The sequence below is a fragment of the Phocoena sinus genome, chromosome 5 (assembly GCF_008692025.1).
Source record: "Phocoena sinus isolate mPhoSin1 chromosome 5, mPhoSin1.pri, whole genome shotgun sequence".
Classification (NCBI taxonomy): Eukaryota; Metazoa; Chordata; class Mammalia; order Artiodactyla; family Phocoenidae; genus Phocoena; species Phocoena sinus.
Genome location: NC_045767.1, coordinates 95,135,755 through 95,163,577, shown reverse-complemented (window position 1 = coordinate 95,163,577; position 27,823 = coordinate 95,135,755). Strand labels below are relative to the sequence as shown.

General features: G+C 43.2%; 1 protein-coding gene across 1 annotated transcript in view; it reads right to left on the bottom strand.

Moving 5' to 3' along the window:
* FRAS1 (Fraser extracellular matrix complex subunit 1) overlaps positions 1-27,823 on the bottom strand; it is a 458,507-nt gene that overhangs the window by 15,120 nt on the left and 415,564 nt on the right. The window contains exons 60-70 of the mRNA XM_032632915.1: positions 26,182-26,338; positions 23,786-23,986; positions 22,018-22,205; positions 20,313-20,588; positions 16,233-16,465; positions 13,626-13,786; positions 11,169-11,383; positions 7,929-8,079; positions 6,140-6,247; positions 4,959-5,118; positions 1,046-1,162 (exon numbers count right to left, since the gene is read on the bottom strand). Coding sequence (XP_032488806.1) covers positions 1,046-1,162; positions 4,959-5,118; positions 6,140-6,247; positions 7,929-8,079; positions 11,169-11,383; positions 13,626-13,786; positions 16,233-16,465; positions 20,313-20,588; positions 22,018-22,205; positions 23,786-23,986; positions 26,182-26,338 — 1,967 coding nt within the window. The remainder of the gene's footprint in view (positions 1-1,045; positions 1,163-4,958; positions 5,119-6,139; positions 6,248-7,928; positions 8,080-11,168; positions 11,384-13,625; positions 13,787-16,232; positions 16,466-20,312; positions 20,589-22,017; positions 22,206-23,785; positions 23,987-26,181; positions 26,339-27,823) is intronic.

The following is a 27,823-nucleotide window of genomic DNA, read 5'->3' as shown; positions in this document are numbered from 1 at the left end:
TAAGAGCTGAATAAATGCTGGCTGAATGAGTGAACATTGGCACAACACGGACAGTCTCAGGTCACAGGTGGGGATGGGCTGATGGACAGTTGATTCTTGTTATCCACAGCAGTTACATTCTATAACGTTGCAATGAACACTGAATGAGTGAACAGTGAACCATTTGCTCCTGAGGGAAATACAGGGTCAAGTTCCTGCAGCCTCTGGTCACAACATTTTCAACCAGTGATCAATACCTAACCCTGTTTTATGCATGTTTCTGTTTAAAGACACCTTGCTTGATAGACATTGTTGATTCATTCACATAGAACTCACGGCAACAGCACTGAAATTCATGCTTGAACGAAGCTTATCTAACAATCCATCAAGCTCATCACCACCTTCTTGTACTTAGGAAACTAGACAGCACTTCGGCTCTATGCTGGGGAGCTATTTTAAACAGCAAAACCACCAACACAAAGCACAAAAATTCGAAAAACATGGCACTAAACAGACCGTAAAAAGAACACTAGTTCCTGTATTAATGGACTTGAGGATATGGGGAGGGGGAAGAGCAAGCTGTGACAAAGTGAGAGAGTGGCATGGACATATATACACTACCAAACGTAAAATAGATAGCTAGTGGGAAGCAGCCGCATAGCACAGGGAGATCAGCTCGGTGCTTTGTGACCACCTACAGGGGTGGGATAGGGATGGTGGGAGGGAGGGAGACGCAAGAGGGAAGAGATATGGGAACATATGTATATGCATAACTGATTCACTTTGTTATAAAGCCAGAAACTAACACACCATTGTAAACCAATTATACTCCAATAAAGATGTAAAAAAAAAAAACAAAAAACACTTGTTTACAGTATGAGAAGGCAGAGTGTTGTCTTGCTGGATCTGAGCTGGGAATGTGGGTCAGACGACTCGCTATTTCGCCACTCTGCATGTCAAGGAATGATGGGAATGGCACCACGAAAACTGGTTTTGAGGTTAAATACAAATAAATGTTAGCGAGTAGGTAAGTTCGCAATAGTGAGGCTCAACTGTCTTTCCCTACCTTTCTGGGGCGTGTGCAGTGCAGGCCAAAGGCTTTTCTCCTGGGTCCACCCAAGGCTGAGTGGGCTGCACAGTGCAAGGGATCAGGTAGATGGTGTACTCCCCGGAGTAGTCCTTCCTGGAAACATGCAGGCAGACTGTGGTTAGAGGGACCAATTTATAGATTATTTACTTACCCAGAAACACACTTCATTAAACGGTTTTCGGCTGATATTTGTGTTCAGCATCCGACCAAGAACTTTAAGAGTCTGCAAACACAAGTTTCAGGAGTTCATCACTGATTGTTTTAACCTTTAGAGTACTATCCAGAGGTGTTAAATAGAGCTCCTTTTTCACTTAGTCCAGTCCTTTTCATGAGAAATGCTGAGAAAGGCACACTGCTGATAAAAATCTAAAAGGCTCCGGTGAAGGCAAAACAGAACTAGATTTCCTTTAGATTCCCACGAAACTTACTTGACAAACTGTCTGTTTGACAGACTGTTCAGTGTCTCTTGTTGACTGACATCCTGTTACACATTCTCCACTACAAAAGCTTTTATTTATTGAGATGTGACCCTGCGGGGCTGCTGCTGGTCTGATTGAATAGGTGGCAAAGGCCTCAGGGTTAAAGGACCCCACTCCAGAGAACGTCCCACCCCCATTCATTAGCATTCAGTTTCAAGGCTTCTCTCCCAAACTCTACAGCTTCATCCCTTTATAAACAAAGTTGAAGAACAAAATCACTCCTCATCGGAGATGACTTGCTGGGAATTTCCACGTTTATGGTGGGGTACGGGACTCTGTAGGTCATGAACCTGAAAGCATGGAGCCTTTGTAGCCTCACCTACTTCACTTCCCACACCTGTCATCGGTAGCAGCCCAGCCCTGGCAGTTTGCCTGGAAGGCAGCCAGACAGCCAGAAGCTTCAGGAAGACTCTTCAAGGGCCCTGGGAGGCTGCCATCCATTGAATGAGGTGCTCAGGGCCGTGAATCCTAATTCTAACTATTGTGATCGTGAACACATCCTCTGTGTTCATCCTTTGACCATTTCTTTTGTATTATTTGTATCTGTTTATTAGTAAAGTGATAACAACGATTTGGTAAACATAAATAAACAAGGAAATAAAACCTTTAGGACACAGCCTGTGTTCAGTTTAGTGGGATGGCACAGGCTGGAAACGGGAAGATAGTCTAACCCTACTCTTGCTTTGCCTCTGCCACGGTTGTATGAATTTAGCCAAACCTGGCGAACTTTCAGGGCTTAGTTTCTAAGCGCCTTCATGCCCCCAAAGCTTGTGTCTGTATGTCTGCAGTTTTCTCACACGATCCTTATCTTTCTCCAAAGCTTGGACCAGCAGGAAATGAGATCTTGTATACTATCTTTTTTTTTTTTTTTTGCGGTACGTGGGCCTCTCACTGTTGTGGCCTCTCCCGTTGCGGAGCACAGGCTCCGGACGCGCAGGCTCAGCGGCCATGGCTCACGGGCCCAGCCGCTCCGCGGCATGTGAGATCTTCCCGGACCGGGGCACGAACCCGCGTCCCCTGCATCGGCAGGCAGACTCTCAACCACTGTGCCACCAGGGAAGCCCAGATCTTGTATGCTATCTTTGAATTACACAAAAATTGACCTGTATAACGTGAATACTAACTCTTAATTAATAGAAATAGTTAATTAGGCAGAAGTGTCCATGCCTGACCCTTGCTCTCCAAAAGTCAGGCCAGATCCTGTTCCTCCTCCCCTCAAACCCTGCAGCGGCTCCTGTTGCACTAGAGTGAAAGACAAAGTCCGTACACTGGCCTAGAAGGTTCCACGGCGGCCCGACACCCAGCTCCTTCCTGCCTATTACCCTCCTCCTCATTCACTCCGCTCCAGCCACACCAGCCTCCTTGCTGTTCCCTGAGCATGCCAGAATTCTGACACCCCAGGAAATTCGCCAGGAACCCCTTCCCCGGTACTCTGCATAGTTAACCCTAGCACCACCTTCAAGTCCTTGCTTGAATGTTCCTTCTAAACGAGGCCTACTCTGAACATCCTAACCAACATTACAAGGTCCCTCCACTCCTGATTCCCCTGACCCTGCTCGCGACCTTTTATTTTTCCACAGCACTCATCGCCTTCTAACATGTGATACTGTACTCATTCATCATGTCCACTGCTGCGTGCAGAGATCTTTATTTGGTCCACTGATGTATTCCAAGTGCCCAGAACCTTCCCTGACACATAGTAAAAGCTCAATAAATATTTGTTGAACACATGAATGCAGGACAAATGGTATGGTCTCCCCAGGCTGCAGTCCTATGTTTTCCCATCCCTAAATATGAGTTAGGTCGACTTCCTGACTATCCCTGCAAATAGGCCAAACACAGTCCTGGATGCAGGTTTTTAATCCTGTAGTTCTTCTCCCCTCCTTTCTGAAAACTAGACATTTCCCACCAGTTGCCCCGCCTCCCCTAGAAGCCTTGGACAGCTCTCCAGCCCGTGCTGGGCCTGAGCTCCCCTCGCTGAGCAGCTGTGCTCAGGGCTCTGCACGGCTCACAGCACACACAGCACAGAACACTTGGTGTTGTCTGTCACTGTGCCGTTTATCTATGGATTTTACCTCCTTAGCTCAAATGTTAGCTACTAAAGGATGTTTATTCGGGACTGACCATGTGCTAAAACCTGCAGTTCTGGGGCTTCTAGATCAAGCAGGCATGGCTTTTACCCTTGGGAAGCTCACAATCTAGTGGAAATGGGACTCCACTTAGAGCATTATAAATATATTGAGCTGTGTTACAGTAAAAGCTGGAACAATGTGTGAACAAGGAGTAGGGGCTTCTAGCACTGTATGGGAAGTCAGGGAAGGTGTCATGAGGGTTCAGCATTTTAGTTGGAGCTCAGAGGACTTTGAGATTTGCCAGAGGAAAAGAGCGGGAAGGACAGGGGAATTGCAAAGGTACAGAGGTATGGATGAGCTGGTGGTTTCAGGGGCTGGGGCGATGTTTCATGTGGTTAGAAGGCTGGGTTTGAGGTGAGGCTAGAGGTGAGGATATGTGTCTTGCTCAAAGAGCTGGACTGCGTTTGGTAAGTGGTGGGGAGTCAGCAGGGGATTTCAAGAGGACCATTTCTCTGCCTATAAATTGGGACAAGTACCTGCACAATCTCATGAGGTTCTAGGAAACACAGCCCCTAATGATTATTTTATTATATATTGATTTCAAAGGAATCAGTATACACAAAAAATACTTGATATAAGACCAAACATTTGTAACTAAAAAAATCTTTTTGAAAATGATTCTTCAGACAATTTGCCACTTCTTAACTGTAAAGAATAAGGTTTTCATGCTAAATATGGTTCTAATTTCGTGATCTGTAAAATGGGGTTAACAATATTTACAGTAGACTCCATTATCCTTTTCATGGTAAAAGTTTTCATTTTGTTTGCCCTATTCTCCCGTTTTACAAATGGGATGTTTTACTGTATTTATCCAATTCTCATTCTACCTCTATATTGGGTGTGGGAGGGGACTAAATCTTGCTATTTATTTTATAGGACACTGGACCGTAAGGTGTGACATCTGGACCTGAAAACCAGAGATCCTGGATTTTGCACTGGTTGTGGTAACTGGAATGAAATTTCTTTATTATACTAAGCTTTTAGTTGGACACATTTCCCAGCTTCCTTTGCAGGTAGATGTGCCATGTGACTAAGTTCTGGCCAGTGGGAGGTGAATGAAAGTGATGTGCACCCTGCCTGTTCTTACCCTTGGAATACGGGTGAGCACTTCCCCCTTTACACATCAGAAGCTGATTTGAGCTACATCTGTTTCTTTCTCTATATGCCAGAGGGTTGTTTCTATCTCCGTTTTAAAATAGAAACCCAGCTTTTGAAGAAAAGCCCTTAAAGAAACTGAGAACTTTCCAGATTTACCCCTGAACTCCATCTTGTATTCACCTGTTATAAGAGCTAGTGGCTCTCCAGAGTTGGTAAGGAGAATCAAAAGTCTGAGCACTCCATAGGAGCTGCAGGTCAAATTCAATTCCTCCGAGATGGTCTGGAGTCAATATGAATGATTTCACATCAGGGAGGGTGTGGTGCTCGATCACGAACTGTCCTATTTCAAGGGGAAACAAACACACACTTATTTGTAAGTTTTATTGTGCTTGCGGTGAATCCCTTATAAAAGCCTTAGAACTGATTTAATATTCTGCTATAAAACAAGGTTATACCTACCCACTTGCCTCTGAGAATATATTCCACACAGGTTGGGACAGCATGGCCTCTTATTCCAGCCCATCACCTTACTCATGATGGCCATTATGGTCCTATACATTTATAAACAATATGAATATGCTTTGTAGAAATGATGCTAACGAGCATATTCACGATAATACGAGTCCTTATGTGACAATGAACCTTGAACACACTTAGCTTTGAATTCCAACCAACGTGTCTCTTGGAGGTAGAAAGATCACAGTAGTTTATAAATAGAAATATCAATTTCAGATTAAAAAACCCCTCATTTAGGGCTGCTCAAGTCCTTGGTGGAAGGAGGCTATTGTAAACATCATTAAAAAGATCAGGGTTACTCAGCAAGACACTTCCACTCTTTAAAACTACAGTAATGCAGTGTCATGAATAATTAAAAGTAAGGAGACTATTCTATACTGAAAGAGACTAAAGAGGTATAACTGCCAAATTGTAACATATGAATCTTGATTAGATTCACCTTCCTTTTATATAAACAGATGCTAAGTAAATATAAACAAACATAAAAACAAGTAGAAAAGACATTTGTGAGACAACAGAGGGAATAAGAATAGGGACTAGATATTATCGGATCAGTGTGAAATATCTTGGCTACGGTAATACTGTTGCGACATAAGAGAAGGTCCTTGTTTAAGGAGATGTCTATTGAAGTATTTAGGGTAACTTGGCATGAAGCCTGCAACCTGTCTTCACATGGTGTGACCAAAACAATGGGAACGCACACATGTGTATGTACAACACACACAGAGCAAAATGTTAATAATTGTTGACTTTGTTCTTCATTGTCCTATTCTTTCAACTTTTCTCTGTGTTTGAATGTTTCTTAGTAATAAAAAACTTCAGGAAAAAAATGGCACTGATATTACCTCTGAATTTGGCATGGGTCTTGAATTCAATGACCAGACGGCCATCCTCTCTAATGTAGATTCTTATTATCTGAAGTCTGGCAGAGAGCACACTGTCCGTCTGGATTCCTGGGAAGGCAACCGTACACAAGACATCCAAGTGAGGGCTTGGAGAAGATCTCCCAGACAGTAGCCTACATGCGACTTATCCCAGGGACACTTCTAAGTAGAGCTGCACGCTTACTTGAATGTAACTTAGGACAAATTTACATATTTGCATGAACATGGAGTATTTAGAGACACGTGCCAGTTAACGTTGTAAGACAGTTCATTCTACTTGGTTCTTTTCTTACAATTCTATTCTCTTGACATAGTCTCTTTATACCTGAAGATGCCACTTAGCCCAGATGCAGGGTCCCAGCCCAGAGCTCAGAAAAAACTGGTCCCTAAAACTTCTTACTATTAACTTTGCACCAGGACGTGGTTACAGCACATCGGCTTCATACTGTATTTTCTTTCCCTCACCAGGACACCTTTCAGTACTTAACAGAACCATAGCCAATGTCCTGGTGGCTACATTTCATATTGAAAGCAATGGAAAATTAAAGGTTAGCTTGTAGAAGGCCAGCTATACATGGCATAACATGAGTCAATTGTGGCTTTAATATGGGCAATTGCAATCACAATACCCATTGAGTTCAATATGACCAAAAACTAAAGGGTAACCAAAGGAGGGGAAAAAATAAAATTAAAAAAACCCCAAGCTCAAGGAATTATCTGACCCAGAGTGTGAAAACTCCCTGAAGTTTTTTTTCCTATGAGAAATATAAAGCAAATAAATGATTTGAGCTTAAACCATTAACAGAAGGAAGGACTCTATTTTCCATTACTAGAAGTGAAACCCTATTTAAAGAAATCGCCTCAGATCAAGTAACTCTGCCTCAGATCAAGTAAATCACCACCAGGGAGGGAGAGAGGAAGAATGGGATCAATAAGATAAGGGCAAATGAGCTTGGGGTTGTATTTGAAGTATAGGACACTGAACATGGGGAAAAAGCAAAAATCAACTCAGTGATTAGAGTGAGTGGAGGAGAGACTCATGGAGTTTTAGGGGACATTCAGGGGGCAGCAGTAGGAGAAGGTGGGTCTCACAAGAGAGGTGTGAATTCCTAGCTGAAGGGTTGTCACCAAGCCAGGCCCTGGCGGGCTGAGGGCTCCTCTCAAAGAGAGCCATAACAGAGACAAGCCTGAGGGGAAGGTCATTTAAAAATATTCAGCATTGCAGTCTTTGAAGTAAAACTAGGGTTAAAATCCCTACTTTAAAAAATGCAACAAAAGAGCAAACTCGATGCTAAATGAATAAAACGACCCAGGTTATTCTTGATATATTTTTCCATTTCCGTGCATCTGATTTCAAGACCCTTTGATCCTTAAACAACATGAATGACACCATTTTTACCTAGGAGAAAGTGAACATGACTGTATTCCAAAGAACACGCACTCGTGCGAACCCCCTTCCGGGCAGTATAGGACCTGTCACTTGCCGCCCTCTACTCTGGGCCCCTCGCTCTCTGGACCGAATGTACCATGATGCTGGAGGCCTTCCAGCATCAACATATATCAACATCATTCTTTTTCAGGTACCACAGGTCTATACACTTTTTAGACTTTACCTGTCTCTCCTTTGACTGCATATAGGATAACAGGATGAGGAATGCAGCCACTGTTAAAAGTCTCTACTTTTTTTTTTTTTTTCTTTTAATCTTGCTTGAGCATAAGGTAAGACTCGTTAAGATGTCAGTGGGTATACCTGTTCTCCAGAGAACAGTGTCATAGAAGAAGGAAAACTCCATCTCGGTGTGGTGCTCCAAGGAGGCCCAGCCCCTGGGGGCTGTCACGTAGATGTAGGACACGTACAGAGGCACATGAACTGTCAGGAACGATTGAGCAGAGTCTCTCACCTGCCAAGCACGCAGTGTGCACACAGAGAGGGTTATTTCTCTCCGGGATGAAAAGGCATATGAACATCACATCTTGGTTCAATCTTCATTCTCTCAGTCACTTATTCAGTATTAATCAAGCGCCCATGATTGTGCCAGGCACCAGGCTAGGAACTGGGTCCTCAGCAGTGGGAAAAAACCAAAATCACTGCCCTAATGGAAGCTACAGCCTAGTAAACGTGATACATAAATTAAAAGATAAAGTAAATAAAGGGATGGGAAGTGGCCAGTGCTTCTTTAGATAAGATAATCTGGGAAGGCTTTTCTGAGGAGGTGACACTTAAACAAAAACACTTTTGACGTGTGAGAAGCTTTGCCTACACTGTTCATTGCTGGAAGCCTTGGCTGAGATTTTTCAGGCATCACAGTTATTCACAAAGGAGCTGGGCAGATCTGGGATCTACTGTCAGCACACAGTCCCTGGCTGACCGTAGTTTCCAGTGAGCTGTGGGAGAGCATGAAGCAACCCTAACTGGGAAGATGCCCAAGCCTGGATCCTTGGATGAACGTGAGGCTGACTTGGATGTTTTAGTGAGTACTTACATCTCCTCCAAAAGGAAATAAGGTCGTGGGATTTGGATATCATTCCTATGAAACTTACCAACTGACAGCTCAGAGCTTCGCCCACTTGGATAATTTCCCATCCCATTCCACGCTTTGTTGAAATAATTTTGAAAAGGCAGCACGTCACACTTCCAAGGGAACCTTTTTCTAAAGGGGTTCCTGTTACTGCTATTAATTCGGCTCTGTAATTTTCATTTTACTATGCAATTAATAAACAAAAACTCAATTGAAAGATAACACGATATGAGCAGAAGCTTTCATGAAGAAGGTAACTGTGTATATGTGTGTATGAGTAGGGGAGTTGGTTTATTCCCTTTTAAATGTGTTCTATGTTTTCCTCCATAAATATATATTTCCTTTATAACCAAAAAGCTTAGTTTAAAACTATTTTATTTTGTCATTGGCCAAATGCTATAATACACTATGGAACTTACACACATTTTTTGTTTGAAAATACTTTACCCATGTAAAGTGTTTCCATGGGTAGTTAATGGAAAGAGCCGAATGCTTTATCAATGTTTAGAACATCAAAACTTTATTTTTCCAAAGTATTCTTTTGTATTCAAAGTTGTCAGTTGGATTCCAAATTTCTCTGAAGACTCCACTAATTCCATATTCACTTAATCTTTTGTGAAATGCCTTACTCTGTCTTCTTTAAAAAATTTCCAGATTTTATCTGGGTTTCACACCATGTCCTGTCCCCTTAATATACAGGTGTTATTAAATATGCTTGCCCCAATCTCATCATTGTTGATATTATAACCTCCATAAATTTTCTAGCTGACTGGCAAAATTAATTTTTCCTGTTTCTGTTTATTCTCCTTTAAATTCATATTACTTACTAATCCTTAAAAAGAAAAAAAACAGCCATTATATTTACTGCACAACTATTTTGTGCCAGACACTGCTAAAATGCCTTCTCATTTGAGATAGAGACAATTTCAGATGAGGTTCAGAGAGGTTATGTCTCATCCAACTCTGCTGATATTTGATAAAGAAATATGAACTAGGGCTTGGGTCTAAGTTCTATATTCTTTCTACCATATACCACCTGTTTCAACTATTTTTAAAGAAGCAGACAACAGTGAAGTACTTCTGTGTATATATTCTTTCTCTATTGGTTTAAGAAGTAGGACATATATGATAAAAATTCCTTGTCTTTGTGATTTTTTTTCCTTTTTTTTTTTTTTGCGGTACGCGGGCCTCTCACTGTTGTGGCCTCTCCCGTTGTGGAGCACAGGCTCCGGACGCGCAGGCTCAGCGGCCATGGCTCACGGGCCCAGCCGCTCCGCGGCATGCGGGATCTTCCCGGACCGGGGCACGAACCCGCGTCCCCTGCATCGGCAGGCGGACTCTCAACCACTGCGCCACCAGAGAAGCCCGTCTTTGTGATTTTTAAGCATATGCTGAATAAAAATATCCAGAACTGTAATTAAAGTCATGGAGAACAGAGAACACTAATTTTTGAGAGGCCAGAGGAAGAAACAATCATTTAGCTTTGCATTTTTGAAGGTGAATGCAGGTTATGCAACTGCAGAAACAGAAAGAAAACCTAAGAATGCCTTAAAATTCTGTTCAGTAGAGGGCGCTAGTATAAACAAAATGAGAGTTAACCAAAATGAGAGGCATCTCAAGAAATCAAAATGAATTTTACCCAAAGAAACTTATGTAAAATGATTACTCTAAGTCCCTCTACAGGTTCCCTTCTTACAGTGTGGTTAAACCTGATTTGAAGTGAGAACAAACATCTGATTTTTAGTTCATTGAGGTAACGACTCAGAATTGGGTAGAACCAATTTTCCCGTGAGGACGCATTAGCCTAGTCCCTTTGATATAACGGCCCTCCTATGACTATGACTTCTTGCTGTAACAGTTTTGTTTTTTTTTTGGTTACTGATGTTTAACGACTATTAAACATTAAAAAGTGTCTATTTTCACAAGGGTTGTCAGTTAGGCATAGGTTTGGAATAGGTATGAAAGCAAGGTGTTTTCGACAGTTTACCTCTCCACGCTCGAGACAACAGTGCTCTACTTGTCTGCGGAAAGACAGGGCGCTCCACCTGTCATTTGGACTCATTTCCCCATGTGGGGAGAACACAACGACTTAGTAATAACTTTCCAATCAAAGGTAAATCTTTTTGGCTTTCCAAAATATACCCAGAGGAAAAAAATATATACCTAGAGAAGTAAAACTATTAGATTTTTATATAAATGACTGCGCCAGATAGTTAATTTTCTTCATCTTAATTTAAACATTTTCCACATTAATTTTCCAATTAACTGATTTAGACGACTTTGGGGGGCTCACTCTGGCCACGATGCTGCTAAGGGCTCTCTTGAGGGACTTATAAAGAAGACTCCCTTGGTCGGTGCAGTTCTGGGGCAGACAGGACGCAACGTGCCAGCTGAAGTGCTTCAGGAATGAACAAAGTTTCACATGACACCCAGATGCACGCAGCCTTCAGACAGACCTCCGGGGCACCCACCTGGAAGTCGGCAGTTACAGACCCCCCACAGACGTCAATTAGCTCCGTCATATCGTAATAGGCATCAAACGTCCAGACACAGCTCTTCAGGTTCAGGTGTTTGTAGAGCTGGATGGTCTTGGGCTCCCGCACGCTGGCATCAAACTGGAAGGGGCGGTCGTAGCCAGGCCCCAGGGCCATGTTGTCGTGGACCCTGTCGTCCAGGAACCCTGCCTCTGCAGGGGAGGGAGGAGCAAGGAACAGTAACTCAGTCTGTGGACTTGCCCTTTGCCCAGGAGCTGCGTAGGGAGAGAAGACACATCCTTGGGACATGAGACAGCTTTCCCTCTACCTGAGACCATTAGTAGAGCAGCTCACGGCTCTCAACGCAAGGTTGGTGGGAATGCGATGGGAGTTTGTAATCTGCCTCCTGTCATGTGCTAAACAGTGATTGGGTTCACAGACTCCTGGAAGAGGCTGCAGGAACCAGGGAAGAAAAGGTGAACAGACAAGACCAAAAATGAAGAAGCGAGAGCTCGGTGGCCCTCGTATGTCTAGGAAAAGAAAATGCCCTGAAGCTCTGCCTCTCACACCCGGCCAGTCTGGTTCGATGCTTCACAATCAGTTCTTTTTTTTTTTTTTTTTTTTTGCGGTATGTGGGCTTCTCACTGTTGTGGCCTCTCCCGCTGCGGAGCACAGGCTCCGGACGCGCAGGCCCAGCCGCTCCGCAGCACGTGGGATCTTCCCAGATCGGGGCACGAACCCGTGTCCCCTGCATCGGCAGGCGGACTCTCAACCACTGCGCCACCAGGGAAGCCCCACAATCAGTTCTTGGAGAAATGGATTTAGTATACGGAGAATTTGTTGATGAATTATTATCATTATTTATTTTTGAAAGCACAGTATTTAAGATCAAGTTATTTAATGACGAATTGTTATTTTTTAAGATCAATTTTTAAAAAATAGCTTTTATGGAGAGCCAGCAAAGAAATATCTGACTACCTCCCCTGCCTCTTATGGTTGCTGAACTCTTGGAGAAAAAAGTCTTAATTTTGTGTTAATGAGTAGATAGCTCGCTAATCATGCTTGAGGAAACCTCCCCTGCTACAGGCAAAAATCATTGGATCAAATGCTGCCAAGCAACTGAACTGTTCTAAATTAATGAAGACCTTTATGCAGCAGAGAGCTGAATACAGATACAATTTTAGAATATTAGGGTTAAAATCTGTGTAGTACTCAAAGCAACTATAGTATTCTGAAAGAGCTGATGCATTTCTTAGAATGTTTGACACCAGCACCCAGCCCTCTGCCCCACAAGGACTAAGGTCTCAGTTAACATGTGTTGAATTTAATTGTGTTTAAGTAGGAAGAGGTGCAAACTTTCAGCCTATAAACATGGTATGTTTCTTTCACTAGCTTGCATAGGTGGACCAATTAAACTTTCATCTGTGGCTCAGTGATTTACAAATCATTTACACTCCACTGATTTCTACTGTATAAAGACCGTCACTACCCAAAGTGATGCTTAATGAACATGGAAGAGCACATAAATGCTTTCCTATCTTCCAAAACACTGTTAAATGATTCATCAGGTGTGAAGGGAGGAAATGCACGTTTAGTGAGCACTTGCTAAGGTGAATGGAAGTGGACAGGATTCTTTGTAAAGTAAAATGTCTGCCCTGCTGAACACGGAGATGCGCTACCGCAGCTGTCAGCTCCGTCAGGTCTGTATCAGCTGCAGAGCCCGAGGTCACACTCTTGCTTGAGCAGTCTGCATTCAAGGACTGAGAGAGGTCGGGTAGAGAGGTCTGTCCATTGGGGCTGTCCCAGGACAAGCTTGATGGATGGGCTCTCTCCAGAGCTCCCTGAAGAGGCGTTTCATCGGCTGCACTTCAGGCTGACTTCTCCCTCTGCTCAATCCTGCTTCCTCTCCTTCCCTTTAGGAGATGTGGGTCCCTAAATAAACGTTTCACACCCCAAGCTCCACCTCAGCTCCTGCCCCCGGAGAATCATCCTATAACATCTAACATCTGCATGTGAGCTTTCTAAAATGCTGAGATGATGGGATTCTAGAGCACAGATCCAAACACGGGAGAAGGAAGGAGCTAAAAGTTACCAAGACGGGCGCTTTAAAAATGTAGACACACTTAATCCCCACCTTGATTGGCAGCAGTTGTTATCCTCATGTTACAGATAAGAAAGCAGTTGGCTCACAGCTGTCCAGCTATTTTTGTTCAGTTGTATAAGGAGTGGAATAGGCACGTTCAACCTGTCAGTTTCATTCCACGCTCCCTGTTTTCTCCTGTTCACTTCACTGTCCGAGCTGCCTGTGTTTGGTTGCTTGCTAAGGAGGAAATCCACTAACCATGCAGATTTTGAGGACCAGAAAACATGAAAAGCAGAGTGCACTTAGCCATATCCCTAAGGGTCACTGCACTGGGCTGGGCTGGGCAAATCAGCAGGGGACTCTTCCCTTACCTGAGATGCCTCTCAGGTCACGGGTGGTGATGAGATTGGAGCAGACGTGCTGGTGTCTGTAGATGGACTCAGATAGTAGAAAATGCAAGTTGTGCAACGGCATGGTGGAGATAAGGGGCAGCATTCCATCCTGGTGTGGGATCTGCACTGAAATGTGGATTCTAAGGGAAAAAATAGGGTAGAAATCAGTGTTTAGGTGCCCGCTATAAGCAGTTAATATGGTACATTTCTTTCTCATAACTCAATTTGTCTTCATCAATGAATTTACCCATTTTTCTTTTCTGAAGCTTTCCATGTAGGATTTCTCTCTGAACATGAGGGTATGATGTGCCTGTAGGGTTATTCTCCTCTCTCCAGCCCCCAGGAGATCCTCCAGACTCAGGACTGATAGCAATTGAGAATCATAGATTTTTTTGTGTGTGCGTGCAAGAAAAGATAACATCACAATCACAAATGACTTTATAGCTTTCTTCTGCTTTAAGTGGAAGCTTTGTTTCCTCATGAGCTAAAGCCGAGTGACTGACACAGGTACTGCTACCCTTCTCTGTCACCTTGAGTGTCTGTGGAGGTTGCGGTCGCCGCATATTTTTTTTTAAAGTATTTGTGCCAAAAAGACATCACTGAGCTCTTAAACACTAAGGCCAGTATCCATACCCAGGAAAAAAGCCTACAAATAGTAATAAACCACTATTCATATGGTCTCTCCCCAACTTAAGGAGGCTTCCCTCCCCTCTCTCCCTGCAGTCCAACGAGGCCACCAGGCCTCACTGGCATCAATCTGCAGTAAGCTCTGCCTTGATCTCCATCCTTCCACATTTAGGTGCCTCTGGACCAGGAAATCTGTAACTTATTTATACTGGCTGCTGTTTCTTGTGTGCTTTCAGACTCTTGTTTATATTGCCTCTCCACTATGAGGGCAAAGGACCATCTCCTTCCCTTCTTTTGTTTCTCCAGAGCCTGTAGTACACAATTCTAAATAAAATATGAGCTTAATAAATATTGCAACACAACAGAACTGTACTTAGGGGCTGCCATTTTTTTCACGGCACAAGTTTAAATTTTCAGCATGTTTATTGAGGGTGCGTTTTGAGTTTCTACAGCTTGCCTCCCAGAAAAAAAGACTCACGTTTTAAAGAGGAATCAGAACCTCAGAACATGAACAGGATGGCTCTTTTGCTAGGAAGGGGTCAGTAGTAACCCTGGGCACCTCTGTTATTGCTTTTTAACAAAAATAAATTTCATTCTGTTAGAAAAAAAGAAGGATTTGCATATTCTTGGCTCCACGTTCAAATCTTTTTGTCATGCAAATGAACCCCTTTCTCTGAACTCAGTTGCTCATAAAGGCACATGCATAAATACTATGAGGTTTAATGAATATGTATAACCTACACAAATTCTTTTTTTTGCATGCAAAAATGAAAGCATCCAGTTTCCAACCAAATCATAATGGCACAGGGAAAAAATAAAAGCACATCTGTCCATTGACTTACAATTTACACAGTGTTATTACTCATTTGCTCACTGGATACTTAGTGAGTGCCTCTTAGCTGCCAAGAAGCACTGTTCTAGGCGGAGGGGATGCAAAATAAACAGTCATGTTGCCTGCCATCATCATCTCCTGGGGCGACAAGGAGAGAATGAATAAGGATGATGGGGCTTCCCTGGTGGCGCAGTGGTTGAGAGTCCGCCTGCCGATGCAGGGCACGCGGGTTCGTGCCCCGGTCTGGGAGGATCCCACATGCCGCGGAGGGGCTGGGCCCGTGAGCCATGGCCGCTGAGCCTGTGCGTCCGGAGCCTGTGCGTCTGCGGCGGGAGAGGCCACGACAGTGAGAGGCCCACATACCACAAAAAAAAAAACAAAAAAAAAAACAAAAAACAACAAACAAACAAAAAAAGGATGATGCTCTGAGAGAGGCAGACATGGGTACCAGAAAAGCTGGAAGGAAGAGCTTCCAAATTAAATTGGGGGAAATGATGGAAAAGTTCCTAGAAGAGATGACATGGGTTAGATAGAGTGGGACAATCGGATTTAACCACGCTGAGTGGAAGGGAGCAGGGGAGAGTTGGAGCCAGGAGTAGCCACAAGGCGGAGGCATGCCACCTAAGAGAGTCTGAAGCCCTGGGAAGTTACACATGATTCCCTGTGAGTGGCCTGGCAGGTGAAAATGACAAGGTGAGGGAAATGAGGCTAGGAAGATAACAAGGGGCCAGATCTTAGGGGGCCTTCAAAGAATATAAACGTTTTCTGAAGCACTCATCACCACTATTCTTTTTGTTTTGTTTTGTTTTTGTTTTTGCGGTACACGGGCCTCTCACTGTTGTGGCCTCTCCCGTTGCGGAGCACAGGCTCCGGACGCGCAGGCTCAGCAGCCATGGCTCACGGGCCCAGCCGCTCTGCGGCATGTGGGATCTTCCCGGACCGGGGCACGAACCCGCGTCCCCTGCACCGGCAATCGGACTCTCAACCACTGTGCCACCAGGGAAGCCCCACCACTATTCTTATTTTGCAGAAGCACCACTCATTGATCTGTCCCACCCAGAAAACACAGAAAGCATAGCTGGAGACTCCCTCTGCCATCTCCTCGCGGAAGGAACCACCTGCCTGACCTGTTGGGATGCTCCTTGTGCTTGACGTCCAGGTATTTCAAGTTCGCGATGAAGGACTGAGCCTGGAAGCCTCGGGCTGTCCCAGCCACCACTGGGGTGTGGCAGATCGCACCGCCTGTTCCGATGGTAACAATGTTGCTCCTCAAGGGGGTCCCCACGTGGCCCACCTTGTCCACAGCCTTGGCCACACAACGTACATGGAACCTCCGGCTGAAGTAAATGCTGTCCAGGACCTACCAGGAAGAATAAAGCACCTCAGACGTGTACACTACTTCAACAGCTCCCCACACGTACCTTCTGGGTGATAGGCCACCCCAATTCTTGGTACAAGGTAATCTGTGAAGACTATGGTCGACTGAAAAAAATGCACAGCCTAAAAGTTGAGTTATGTTTTATTTGGCGGGCAAAACTGAGGACTTAAGCTCGAGACACAGCAACTCGGATAATTCTGAGAGACCTGCTCCAAGGGGCAAGGGGGTTGGGGGGAGCCAGGATACAGAGGAGTTTTTGCGACAAAAGACCAGTAGTTCAAACATCGAAAGCTTACTCTTAAGTAAAGAAAACCAGATACCTCAAGTTAAGGAATTGAGCACTTTCCTATGTTTGGGAAGATGCAAGGGTTTAGGCTCACTGAACTCATTCCTTTGATATGCACCTCAGCCACCTGGGGCCAGTATCCTGTGTTTTCTCATCCCGAGTCTCCTCAGGGTGCACCATCAGCTATAGTGGCTGATGGCTGTCACATCCTTTGCTTACTCACATGGCAGGCAGCATTCTTAGTCCACACCATCCCCCATCCATCCCTCCATCTGTCCACTTATCTATCTATCCATTGATCTATCCATCCATCCATTCATTTACCACATAAGTACTGACTTTCTACCAGGAGTCAGGCACCAGGGACAGAGCAGTGAGTACGTCGAGCCTAAGGTGGTAAGTTAGGTAACTAACAAGTTGACAGATGTGTAGCAAGAGCCCAGAGATGACTAGTTCCCGGTGACAGTTGTTCTCTTTACATATTAGGTTCAGCATAAGAACCACTTAACTGGTTTTCAGCACTTCCAGCAAGACTGGTTGCCTCCAAGTCACTTTCGCTGAGGGCATGGTATCAGGATGCAGAGGAAAGATACTTCTTTTCTAGGAGTTCTTAGTCTTCTTTCCTCCCTAATTCTATCCCCTCCCTCACCTCCCACTTAATTACTACACATGTTGCAAGGGTTACAATAACATGCAGACTTGAAGTTGGCCTCTGACACCTACTGGCCTTTTAAAAAAAATAATAACTATTATTTTTTAACTTCTTATTTTATATTGGAGTATAGTTGATTAACGATGTTGTGTTACTTTCAGGTGTACAGCAAAGTGATTCAGTTATGCATATACATGTATCTATTCTTTTTCAAATTCTTTTCCCATGTAGGCTGTTACATAATATTGTGTACCTACTGGCCTTTGAAAGTCTTTCTACAGATTCTCTCATGCTCCCAGACATACAGAATCCATAAGCATGCTTAACCCAATGTATGCAGAGGCAACACAGGTCACCAAAACTCTATAGGTAATGAGTGCACAGACATAGGGAAATACATAACAAGAAAAACGAATTAGTAGTTCTGTGTGCCATAGACCTCCCACAAAGCAATCATACAAACTTATAAATTCTACTCATGGAAACAATTTTCACTGAAATCCATTAAAAATTAAAAATGGAAGATTTTTCCATTAAAATGTTTTAATTAGCTGCCAACATTTATTTATTGATACATGGACTTTGTTCAGAAGGGATTTGAGGCACCTTACAAAAATGCATACAGTACAATGGTATTAAATAAATAATTGAAGAAATGAAGATAGAGCAAAGGAAACAGGGGTAAATGTGTTAGTCACCAATTCATTGCAAGAAGGAAAACTGAAACATGAAGTAAAATCATAAACTTGGTACCTGTTACAAATGTATATTTGGCTCAAATCAGATGAAACCCCTTCATGGTTTTGTTGAACAGAGAATTAGATACTTATGAAACAATACGCTGTCTTGCCACTTACATTTTTAATAATAATAAAAAAGATAATTTAAATTCAAACTAGGTTATATTGCAAAATGAATATTCTGGCCTTTCTGATTAAGCTGTGTCAAAGAAAATGGACATGAAGGACCTGCTTTATCCAAAGCCTCCCGTGTACATCTAACAGCTCTCCTCCACTAGGGCCCCATCCACACGAGGCACTTTTTTTTTTTTTTTTTTTTTTTTGGATTACACGGGCCTCTCACTGTTTGTGGCCTCTCCCGTTGCGGAGCACAGGCTCCGGACGCGCAGGCTCAGCGGCCATGGCTCACGGGCCCAGCCGCTCCGCGGCATGTGGGATCTTCCCAGACCAGGGCACAAACCCGTGTCACCTGCATCGGCAGGCGGACTCTCAACCACTGCGCCACCAGGGAAGCCCCACATGAGGCACTTCTTAAAGTGAGAACAAACGGTGGGTTTGTAGGGAAAAATCTAGTGAAATTCAGTCTGAAAGAAATTTCTGATTTCCAAACTTATTAACGGCACTCATTTCAGCCAAAAATTATTGAATGCTTACTATGTGCCAGATACTCTGCGGAGCCTGACTCTCCACTGCTTACAGCTCTTCCTCTGAAGAACTTCATTGGCGTGAGGAGCAGAGTCAGAGTGATGGACTGTTCCCTGAGGTCGGGAGAATCACCACTGTTGACTGCTCTCTGATGGTGGCAGGAGTGTGGGTCTGGCCTCCTAACTTGCTGAGGACAGCAACTGCATTTGGAACCTCTTTTCATGTCCTCTCACAGGGCTTTGAAAAATGCTGATCACTTAGCAAGCATCCTCTCATTTTGTTTAATAACTGGTCCCTACTATGTGCCATCAATGTGGTGGCTATTTTGGGATGGACATACAAGTGTGGAAGAACCCTCGGTCCATGTCCTTAAGGAGTTTATACCCTACTCCTTACTGAATGGTTTAAGAGATATGAAAAGAACAGTAATCCTTAATTGTACCTACCTGGGATCTTTGACTTACTTCATTTATAGACCACTTTTATTTTTTATTTATTTTTGATTTTTAAAAAAAAAATTTTATTTTTTTATACAGCAGGTTCTTATTAGTCATCAATTTTATAAACATCAGTGTATACATGTCAATCCCAATCGCCCAATTCAGCACACCCCCACCCCCACCCCCCACCACTTTCCCCGGTGTCCATATGTTAGTTCTCTACATCTGTGTCTCAATTCCTGCCCTGCAAACCAGTTCATCTGTACCATTTTTCTAGGTTCCACATATATGCGTTAATATTACGATATTTATTTTTCTCTTTCTGACTTACTTCACTCTGTATGACAGTCTCTAGATCCATCCACGTCTCAACAAATGACCCAATTTCATTCTTTTTATGGCTGAGTAATGTTCCATTGTATATATGTACCACATCTTCTTTATCCATTCGTCTGTCGATGGGCATTTAGGTGCTTCCATGACCTGGCTATTGTAAATAGTGCTGCAATGAACATTGGGGTGCATGTGTCTTTTTGAATTATGGTTTTCTCTGGGTATATGCCCAGTAGTGGGATGGCTGGATCATATGGTAATTCTATTTTTAGTTTTTTAAGGAACCTCCATACTGTTCTCCATAGTGGCTGTATCAATTTATGTTCCCACCAACAATGCAAGAGGGTTCCCTTTTCTCCACACCCTCTCCAATATAGATCACTTTTATATATCTGATGTGTCAATGACCTTGTCAAGTGGATTAAGTGGACCTGATATTTTGTAGATAGGAAACTGAGACTCAGTAGGTTAAGTGAACTCGTAACATCGTGTAGTTAAGAACAGACAGAATCAAGGTTTGTAAACAGGTTGTCTGAGTTATCAGCCTAGTTCTCTTTCTACTATACCATATTACCTTTCCTTATATGTAAGAATAAAAAGATTGTGTGTGTACTCTGTGTACCTGCTTATTTGTTTATTTTATACCAAATGCCATGCAGGGACCTTAAGAAATTTGATAGAGTTGGAGTAACAGAGAGAAACGCCAGGTCTCTCCCTCCGCAAACAGACCTACCATGTGGTTGACACTGGTGAATGGCGTGTTGTCAGTGATGGTCTCAAAGGGAGACCGGGCCCCGTTGCCATCAGTGGGGGTGGCCACTTCCCAGCTGAACTGCACGGACGTCTGGTTGATGCCAGCCTCATTGCAGCGCTCCTTCATGATGGCATACTTGGGGAAATGGGGGTCGCAGGGGGTGACACAGACCAGCGGGTAGCCCGGGGAGGGGGATTTCTTGACTCCCTCCTTGGTAACCTCTTCCACGTGGTCATAGTCAGCAAGTGTGACAACCTGCAAAGGAGCAACAAAGCTTCAGCCCAGGGTGGGTATCGGGAAGGTCAGAGAACCAAGGCTCCCTTCCCCAGAGATTCAGGAGATCACTTAACTCCTAGGGATTCTTTAAAATATAGCAGAAGTTTTAACAATGCTTGGCCAGGCATCCCTAAAAGATACTGCAGATCTTTAATGGTGGAGAACATCTTCCTCCCCTGTGAGCTAAAAGCTTTATTATCTTATTGGTCTCATTCCTAATTCAGAGCCCTATCATTCATGTGAAATATACTCTCCCCTCCCCCCATACACAGTAACTAAAACTATATCATAAACGGCAGTTACTAGTTTAAAGTTGCATTAAATTGTTAATGATATGCCGTAGCACATTTGGCATAACAGGAGTAAATAAAGGTAGTATATTTCTTCCATGGTCAAAGAAGAGACACGTTTTGAAATGATCCTTTTACTCTATGAGACTAGTCGAGGGAGGTTATAAGACTTATTAAGACTAGCTCATTATCATGGGTTAAATTCTTGGCAACCTCTATGCATTTTCCTCCTAACTGTGAAGTCGGTGCATTCATTCTGTTCATCCCCAAACTGGGAAACATGGTGGTACATTTCTGCAGATACTTAATTCTATGCATGTGGCGAGTATGCAGGATAACAGATGTGGGGTAATATTCCTTTTTTACTCTTCTAGGTCCCACCAAAGAAATGAGAAGATCAATTGTATTGCACCTTCTGTCTTTATCAGACTAAGGTCTCAGTATGGTTTGGTCTCACTCTTATGTCAAAACAAGGTTTCTCATCCTTGGCACTACTGACATTTGAGCCAGATAATTCCTTGCTGTTGGCGTTGTCCTGTGTATTGTAGGATGTTTAGCCGCTTCCCTGACTTCCACCCACTAGATGCTAATAGCACCTAGTGTGACAGTCATGACAACCACAGATGTCACCAGACATTGCCAAGTGTTCCCCAGAGGTGATGGGAGTGAGGGATTTGGGGGAAAGGACAAGAGCCCTCGCTCTTGGTTGAAAATCACTGTGTTACGGGGAGGGGGAAGGGTAAGCTGGGATGAAGTGAGGGAGTGGCATGGACTTATATACACTACCAAGTGTAAAATAGATAGCTAGTGGGAAGCAGCCACATAGCACAGGGAGATCAGCTCGGTGCTTTGTGACCGCCTGGAGGGGTGGGATAGAAACGCAAGAGGGAGGAGATACGGGGACGTATGTATATGTACAGCTGATTCACTTTGTTATACAGCAGAAACTAACACACCATTGTAAAGCAATTATACTCCAATAAAGATGTGAAAAAAAAAGAAAAGAAAATCACTGTGTTAGAAAAATGAAGATGTGCAGTATTGGAAGTCCTGCTTCTCTCAAGTTCTTATCTAATTACTAGGACATAAGCAACGATCCTTTGGGTTGAGAGACTCACAATGGGCGGCGCTGGCAGGATGAGGCTCCCTGACACCTCCTGGTCTAGAATCGTTACTGTGGCAGTGGTCACATCACCAAGAACAGCTTCCACTGGGTCATCCGGGCCAAGGACTAGAGAGAATGATTCATGCCACTCCCGGTCTTCATTGGACAGGATCTCAACTTTAAAGAAGATATGATCCACACCTTCGCCAAGGACAGAACAAAGAGGGCAGAGGTCCTCATTAGTGACCCACTTAAGACAGTGCAGGTTGGCACTGCTGAGGCTCTATGTTGAAATATGCCCTTTCCTTTCAGAGGTTTCCTATCAATGTAGTGGCTGCTTATCACGTTAGCCCCGTCTCAAGCGAGGAATCTGTTTTCTTGGTCAAATTCCACCTGTGGTGGAGGCTCAAGTACCGCAGATTTACTATGCAATGCCATATGAGGATTAATGGCCCCTGCCTGACACCAGCCGGTGGTAATAAAAATCTGTGATCCAAAATACACTCCACCCTGGCTATGAGGTTTTTTGCCTAACTGTTCTTTCCCCTTTACATGTAGGCATGAGCTCCTGTGTGGCTGAGTGCTTGTACACCATCCTTCAAAGCTGTCTCCTGGGGGGACAAGGGCTCAAGGGCTACCTACCAGGCCATTTCTGCAAAGACAATAATGTGAAGGTTTGGCAGCCTGGAATGGGGAGGGTTAGAGCTCAGAAACCCCCTTCCTTTTCTGTAAAGCGATTCTGTGAAGGTGCAGATATCTCGGGCAGTAGTCAAGGTGCCCTTCTTCCTCTCCTATAGACATCTGGGCTAGGTTACTTCTAAGACCTGCCTTCCCCCCAGATGCTTATGCAGAAAAGGAAAAAGCTAAGACACTTGGAAGAGAGGTCCTTGTGAGGATGTGGAGGAAGGGCACCTACCTTCCCTGTAAACACGAACCAGACACATAGGGATGGAGCCGAAAGCCCTCTGAAGCTCCGGTGGGCGACAGGGACATACAGAGACCACCCCTCCATTTCCAAGGGAGTCATTTTCTCCCTCCACTTGCTAAGACATCTCTGAAAAGACCTTCTATCACTTTTGCCCACTTCTGGGTACATCACACATGGTGCCAGGCTCTATAACAGCCTTTTCACCTTATACTGCTCCAGAAAGTTCTGGGAAAAAGCCAAGCATACAATTCAAATCTTCCTCTGTCTCATTCCTTCCATTAAATAAATATATCAGACAGTTAAACAGCTGGTTGTGACCTGAATCCCATCCTTCTTCCCTGACTCATCTTCATAGCATCTCCTAGTAGATGTCAAACCACTTGAGCATGGAGATGGTGCCTTCTGGGTTTAGTAATCCCCGAGGGGCCCAGCAAAGTGGTTTGTACCAATGTTTGCTGAATGACAAACATTCAAAAATATACAAAAAATCATGTATATTTAAAAAAAATCAAGGTCCCCCCTTGCTCAACCAAATCATAGGCTAACGACAGCAGCAACAAAAAATCCTTTTGAATGAGCCAAAATGCCTAGGATGTTCTGAAGTGAAGCATTTCTTTGGCCTTTTTCTTTCTTTACCATGCCATTTTTTTTTTTTTTTTTTTTTACCATGCCATTTTTACTAATTAGAAAATTTAAAGACTCCCACAATCTCAAATGTGTGCTTAATAAGTACTTCATGCTGTTGGAAATACTGTTTCTGTCTTTCATTTTTCTGCTCGTTCCTTTCTTCAAATATAAGATATCTGCCTCGCTCTTAAGTAAAACCTACAGTTTGGGATTGGCATTCAATTACCAGGACTGAACTTTAAGATTCGGCTCTTTGGGTAATAATCCACACCAGACTGGGCCGACCCGTCCCGTGTGCTACAGCGAATCTTGGACGTCCTGTTCTGATCCCCTCTGCGGACCACCTTGATGTTCAGAATGGCCGTGGCATCCGGCCCTGAGGGTTCCCGGACTTGGTATGCAGCTTCTTCAAACTCAATGGTGGGAGCTTAAGGAAACAAGGTTAGGAAAACAAGAGCAAGTTGGAAAAGTGACAAAGAATTCCACCTCCCATGAAAACACCTTCTAATGACAAGAGGGAATTTTTCACATTAGTTAACAATACAAAGGCAAAACAGCTTGCAGCCAATAATATCAATCAGTATTTACCCCTAAGCAATACTTTGGAAAAAGGAATTTATCTGTGATTCTGCAGGAGTTGTTTCTCACATATTTCTTATTAAAAACAATATAGTGGGAGAAATATTTTTAAGCAGTTTGAAATGCATGATGTCCAAGTTTCCATCTAGGCATTATAGCTCACAGCGTGTTTTTAAATCTGCACAATTTATCAAGGGACAGAGACACAGTTAAGCCCTAAATATCTATTGACTGATTCTATGAACCAACTCCTTTTCATTTATGAGATATGGATTTCATTTATATACTGCTTAAATGTACCAAATGTCTCTCTCATCTCTGATCTTTTTTTTTTTTTCGCGGTTCGCGGGTCTCTCACTGTCATGGCCTCTCCCGTTGCGGAGCACAGGCTCCGGACGCGCAGGCTCAGCAGCCACGGCTCACGGGCCCAGCCGCTCCGCGGCATGTGGGATCTTCCCGGACCGGGGCACGAACCCGTGTCCCCTGCATCGGCAGGTGGACTCTCAACCACTGCGCCACCAGGGAAGCCCATCTCTGATCTTTTGGATCCTCCCTCCCAGTGCTCTCAGCTCCCCAATGCTTAGCTTTTCCTAACTTCTCACAGGTTATTTAGTTAAGGATGAGTAGTTATAGTGACCGGTTACTACAACAATAATTCAGAAACCCAAGATTTCCTAACAATCTTACTTGAGGTACTATCCTCATTGCTATGAAATGATTAATTGTTGATTTTTTTTTAAAATTCAAACTATGCCTTCTTTTGTATTATATTCTCATGAGGAAGGGCAACGTGGTAGTGGTGGAGAGAGTGGGATAAGAAGATGGAAAAATTGGGAGCAATTACAAATCTTATACCATTTAAAATATAGACTCTTGCAGAAATTTCTGATGTCTCTATGTTCACTTCCCTCTTTCTCTCTTAGAAAATGAGTTCTTCCTAATTGTAGAAGATATGCTTCATTTTAGACTTCATAGTTGTTACTGTGTGCACTCTTTGAAATTGAGGTATGTCACTGTAACACAGTGTGAACTTGTTACTTCTCTGAGCTTCAGTCACTGGGTTTCCTGTGTGAACAGGAGAGGTTCACTTTTTCTGTGTGAACAGGAGAGGTTCAGGATTTGAACCTGAGTCTCCTTGGGTAAAGGGCTAATTCAACTTCAAGGCTGGCTTTTTTGCTTTTTTCCCAATGTCCAAGTTAGTCCCTATTTTAATATTAGAAACCCTAAGAGTCTCACTGACTCTTGCGTAGATTCTAGAATCTGAAAAAATAAGGTTCTACATGCACTTTCGTTGCTTACAGCTGTGTAACGAAGAACGTAAATGATATAACTTTGCTGAGGTTCAATTTCTTTACCTATAATATAAGGATAATAACACCTACCTCAAGGGGCTACTGTCAGAATGAAATGAAATAGTATTATATGCTTAGAATGGTTCTTAGTATACAGTCAATATTCAATAAAAACAGCTGTTACTATTTGTAGTTTTATTGTCCATTTATTAAAATACCTATTTTAACAAAACAATTATGTCCCTATTTGAAACAGATTTTGTTTTCTTTGGTGCCTGGGTCACTCTTTGCTGACAGCTGACTAAAGAATTTAAGTTTTTTTAGGTTAGTAGGCCAAATCAATTAGAGAGAAGAAAACTGAGAAATTAGACTTTTCCAGAAAGGTGGCAGCGTTTTAAATCAGTTCATTGGACTCAATGGATTCTGATTGTATTTCCAATCCTGCTCTTGAATTGCAGTGACTTAAACATTTTTATTCTCTGTCTGTCTTAGCATCTCTGTCCTAGCGTTTAACCATACTTGCTCCCTATCTCTTGGTGATGTGGTAGAGAACAATGTGATTTAAAATACTGGAGCTCTGTAGACGGTGATCATTTGCTGCCAATATTTTATATAGATACTTTAAGACTGTTATCAGTAGACACTTGTATAGTGCTTTCATTTTTCAAAACACCTGTAATTATGTTATTGGTGAAACATCCGTTCATGTCCCATCAACCTAAGAGTAACTAAAGGCAATTTCTTCCATTACCATCTTCATCATTGGATATGGTGATGGTGGCCATGTTATTCTTTCCAACTCTGGCTCCACTCCAGTGGTTCCCAAGAGGATGGCCAAGGTAGACCCTGAACTGTTCCTCAGGCTCAAACATGGAGTCATCGTGGATATAGACGGTACAGTTCTTCATCTAGAGCCAAGGGCACAGGAAAGAGTAAAATTTGCAGTGAGATATCAATAATTGGCTTGGCTTTCCCTAGAAAATGATTTTCCTTCTTTGTAGCATCAAAAAGTCAACACAGATTCCAAAATGTCCCAACTGTTTCATTTATAAAATAGAATGTTTAACAGTTCATGCCTGAGTGGACCTACCCATATGTGGAGACTTGTATTAAACATTCCAAACGATTTTGAATTATTGGTCATACGTTATGAAAAACAACAAAATGAATCACTAAAAAGCATCTGTAGAACATCTGTGTGCTTTCCCACATTTTGCCTGGGCTCATCTGTACCTTTGTACATGTTATGATAGGTAGATTTCTGATGGTGAGGGTGTAACATATGGATTAGACTTCCTGGAGAGTTGAATGATATTCCTTTTCCCTTGTGAAAATTGAAGACTCGTATAAGGAACTCAGAAAGCCTTCCTGTTAGGATAAAGACACCTTTAAAAGCTACAGAACTCTCAAATGTGTTGCCGAATGGTGGCTCATCTGAAAACTGAGAACTGAATGTCTGAGAACACAATCTAAATCCCTGTTGGATGAAAAGAAATCAAGCGCTTCCCAAACTGAATATTCTCTACTGAGGACTTGTCTTCTTGGCAAAACGTAAAATAAGGTCACAACATTTTATTTATTTATTTATTTTTTGCGGTACGCGGGCCTCTCACCGTTGTGGCCTCTCCCGCTGCGGAGCACAGGCTCCGGACGCGCAGGCTCAGCGGCCATGGCTCACGGGCCCAGCCGCTCCGCGGCATGTGGGATCTTCCCGGACCGGGGCACGAACCCGTGTCCCCTGCATCGGCAGGCAGACTCTCAACCCCTGCGCCACCAGGGAAGCCCAGGTCACAACATTTTAGATAACAGAGCAGCCTCGATTGTAGAGTCATGTGATATGAAGTGTGATTACTTTTAGTTTACCACTTTAAATTCATTATATTACCATATTGCAAAGGATATGTGGATATAGAGGTTTCACTGTCATACTTCCTAAGTCATACTAAATGGAGGGAGAATATCTCTGTGAACATTTACCTGTGGCTTGCTGACCGGGTTTTAAGTCCCTGAAGAATGTTCCCCTTTTTATCCCTACCACATCTTTCTTACAGTAAGAATTTCTTTACGGAAAGCATGAATCTAGTATCGACTCTTCGGTATATCTTAAAAAATAAGACATTCTAGTGAATGACAAGTTCCAAAGACATATTGCTTAGGATGACAAAGAAGATGAAGATTCCAAAATGTGCTTACGAATGAGAGATTGCTATGTGGGTAACATCTAGACTATTAAGCTGTATTTTCTTTATAATTTTATTTAACTACAAACTGCCTCTTGGATAGGCAGAGAATCCTCTTCTGAACTTAAAACAAATACAGACATGCAGACTCAAAGCTGGAGATTGTATTTATAGTATTTATATGTGTTTTAAACACGTATTTCCACCTGCCAC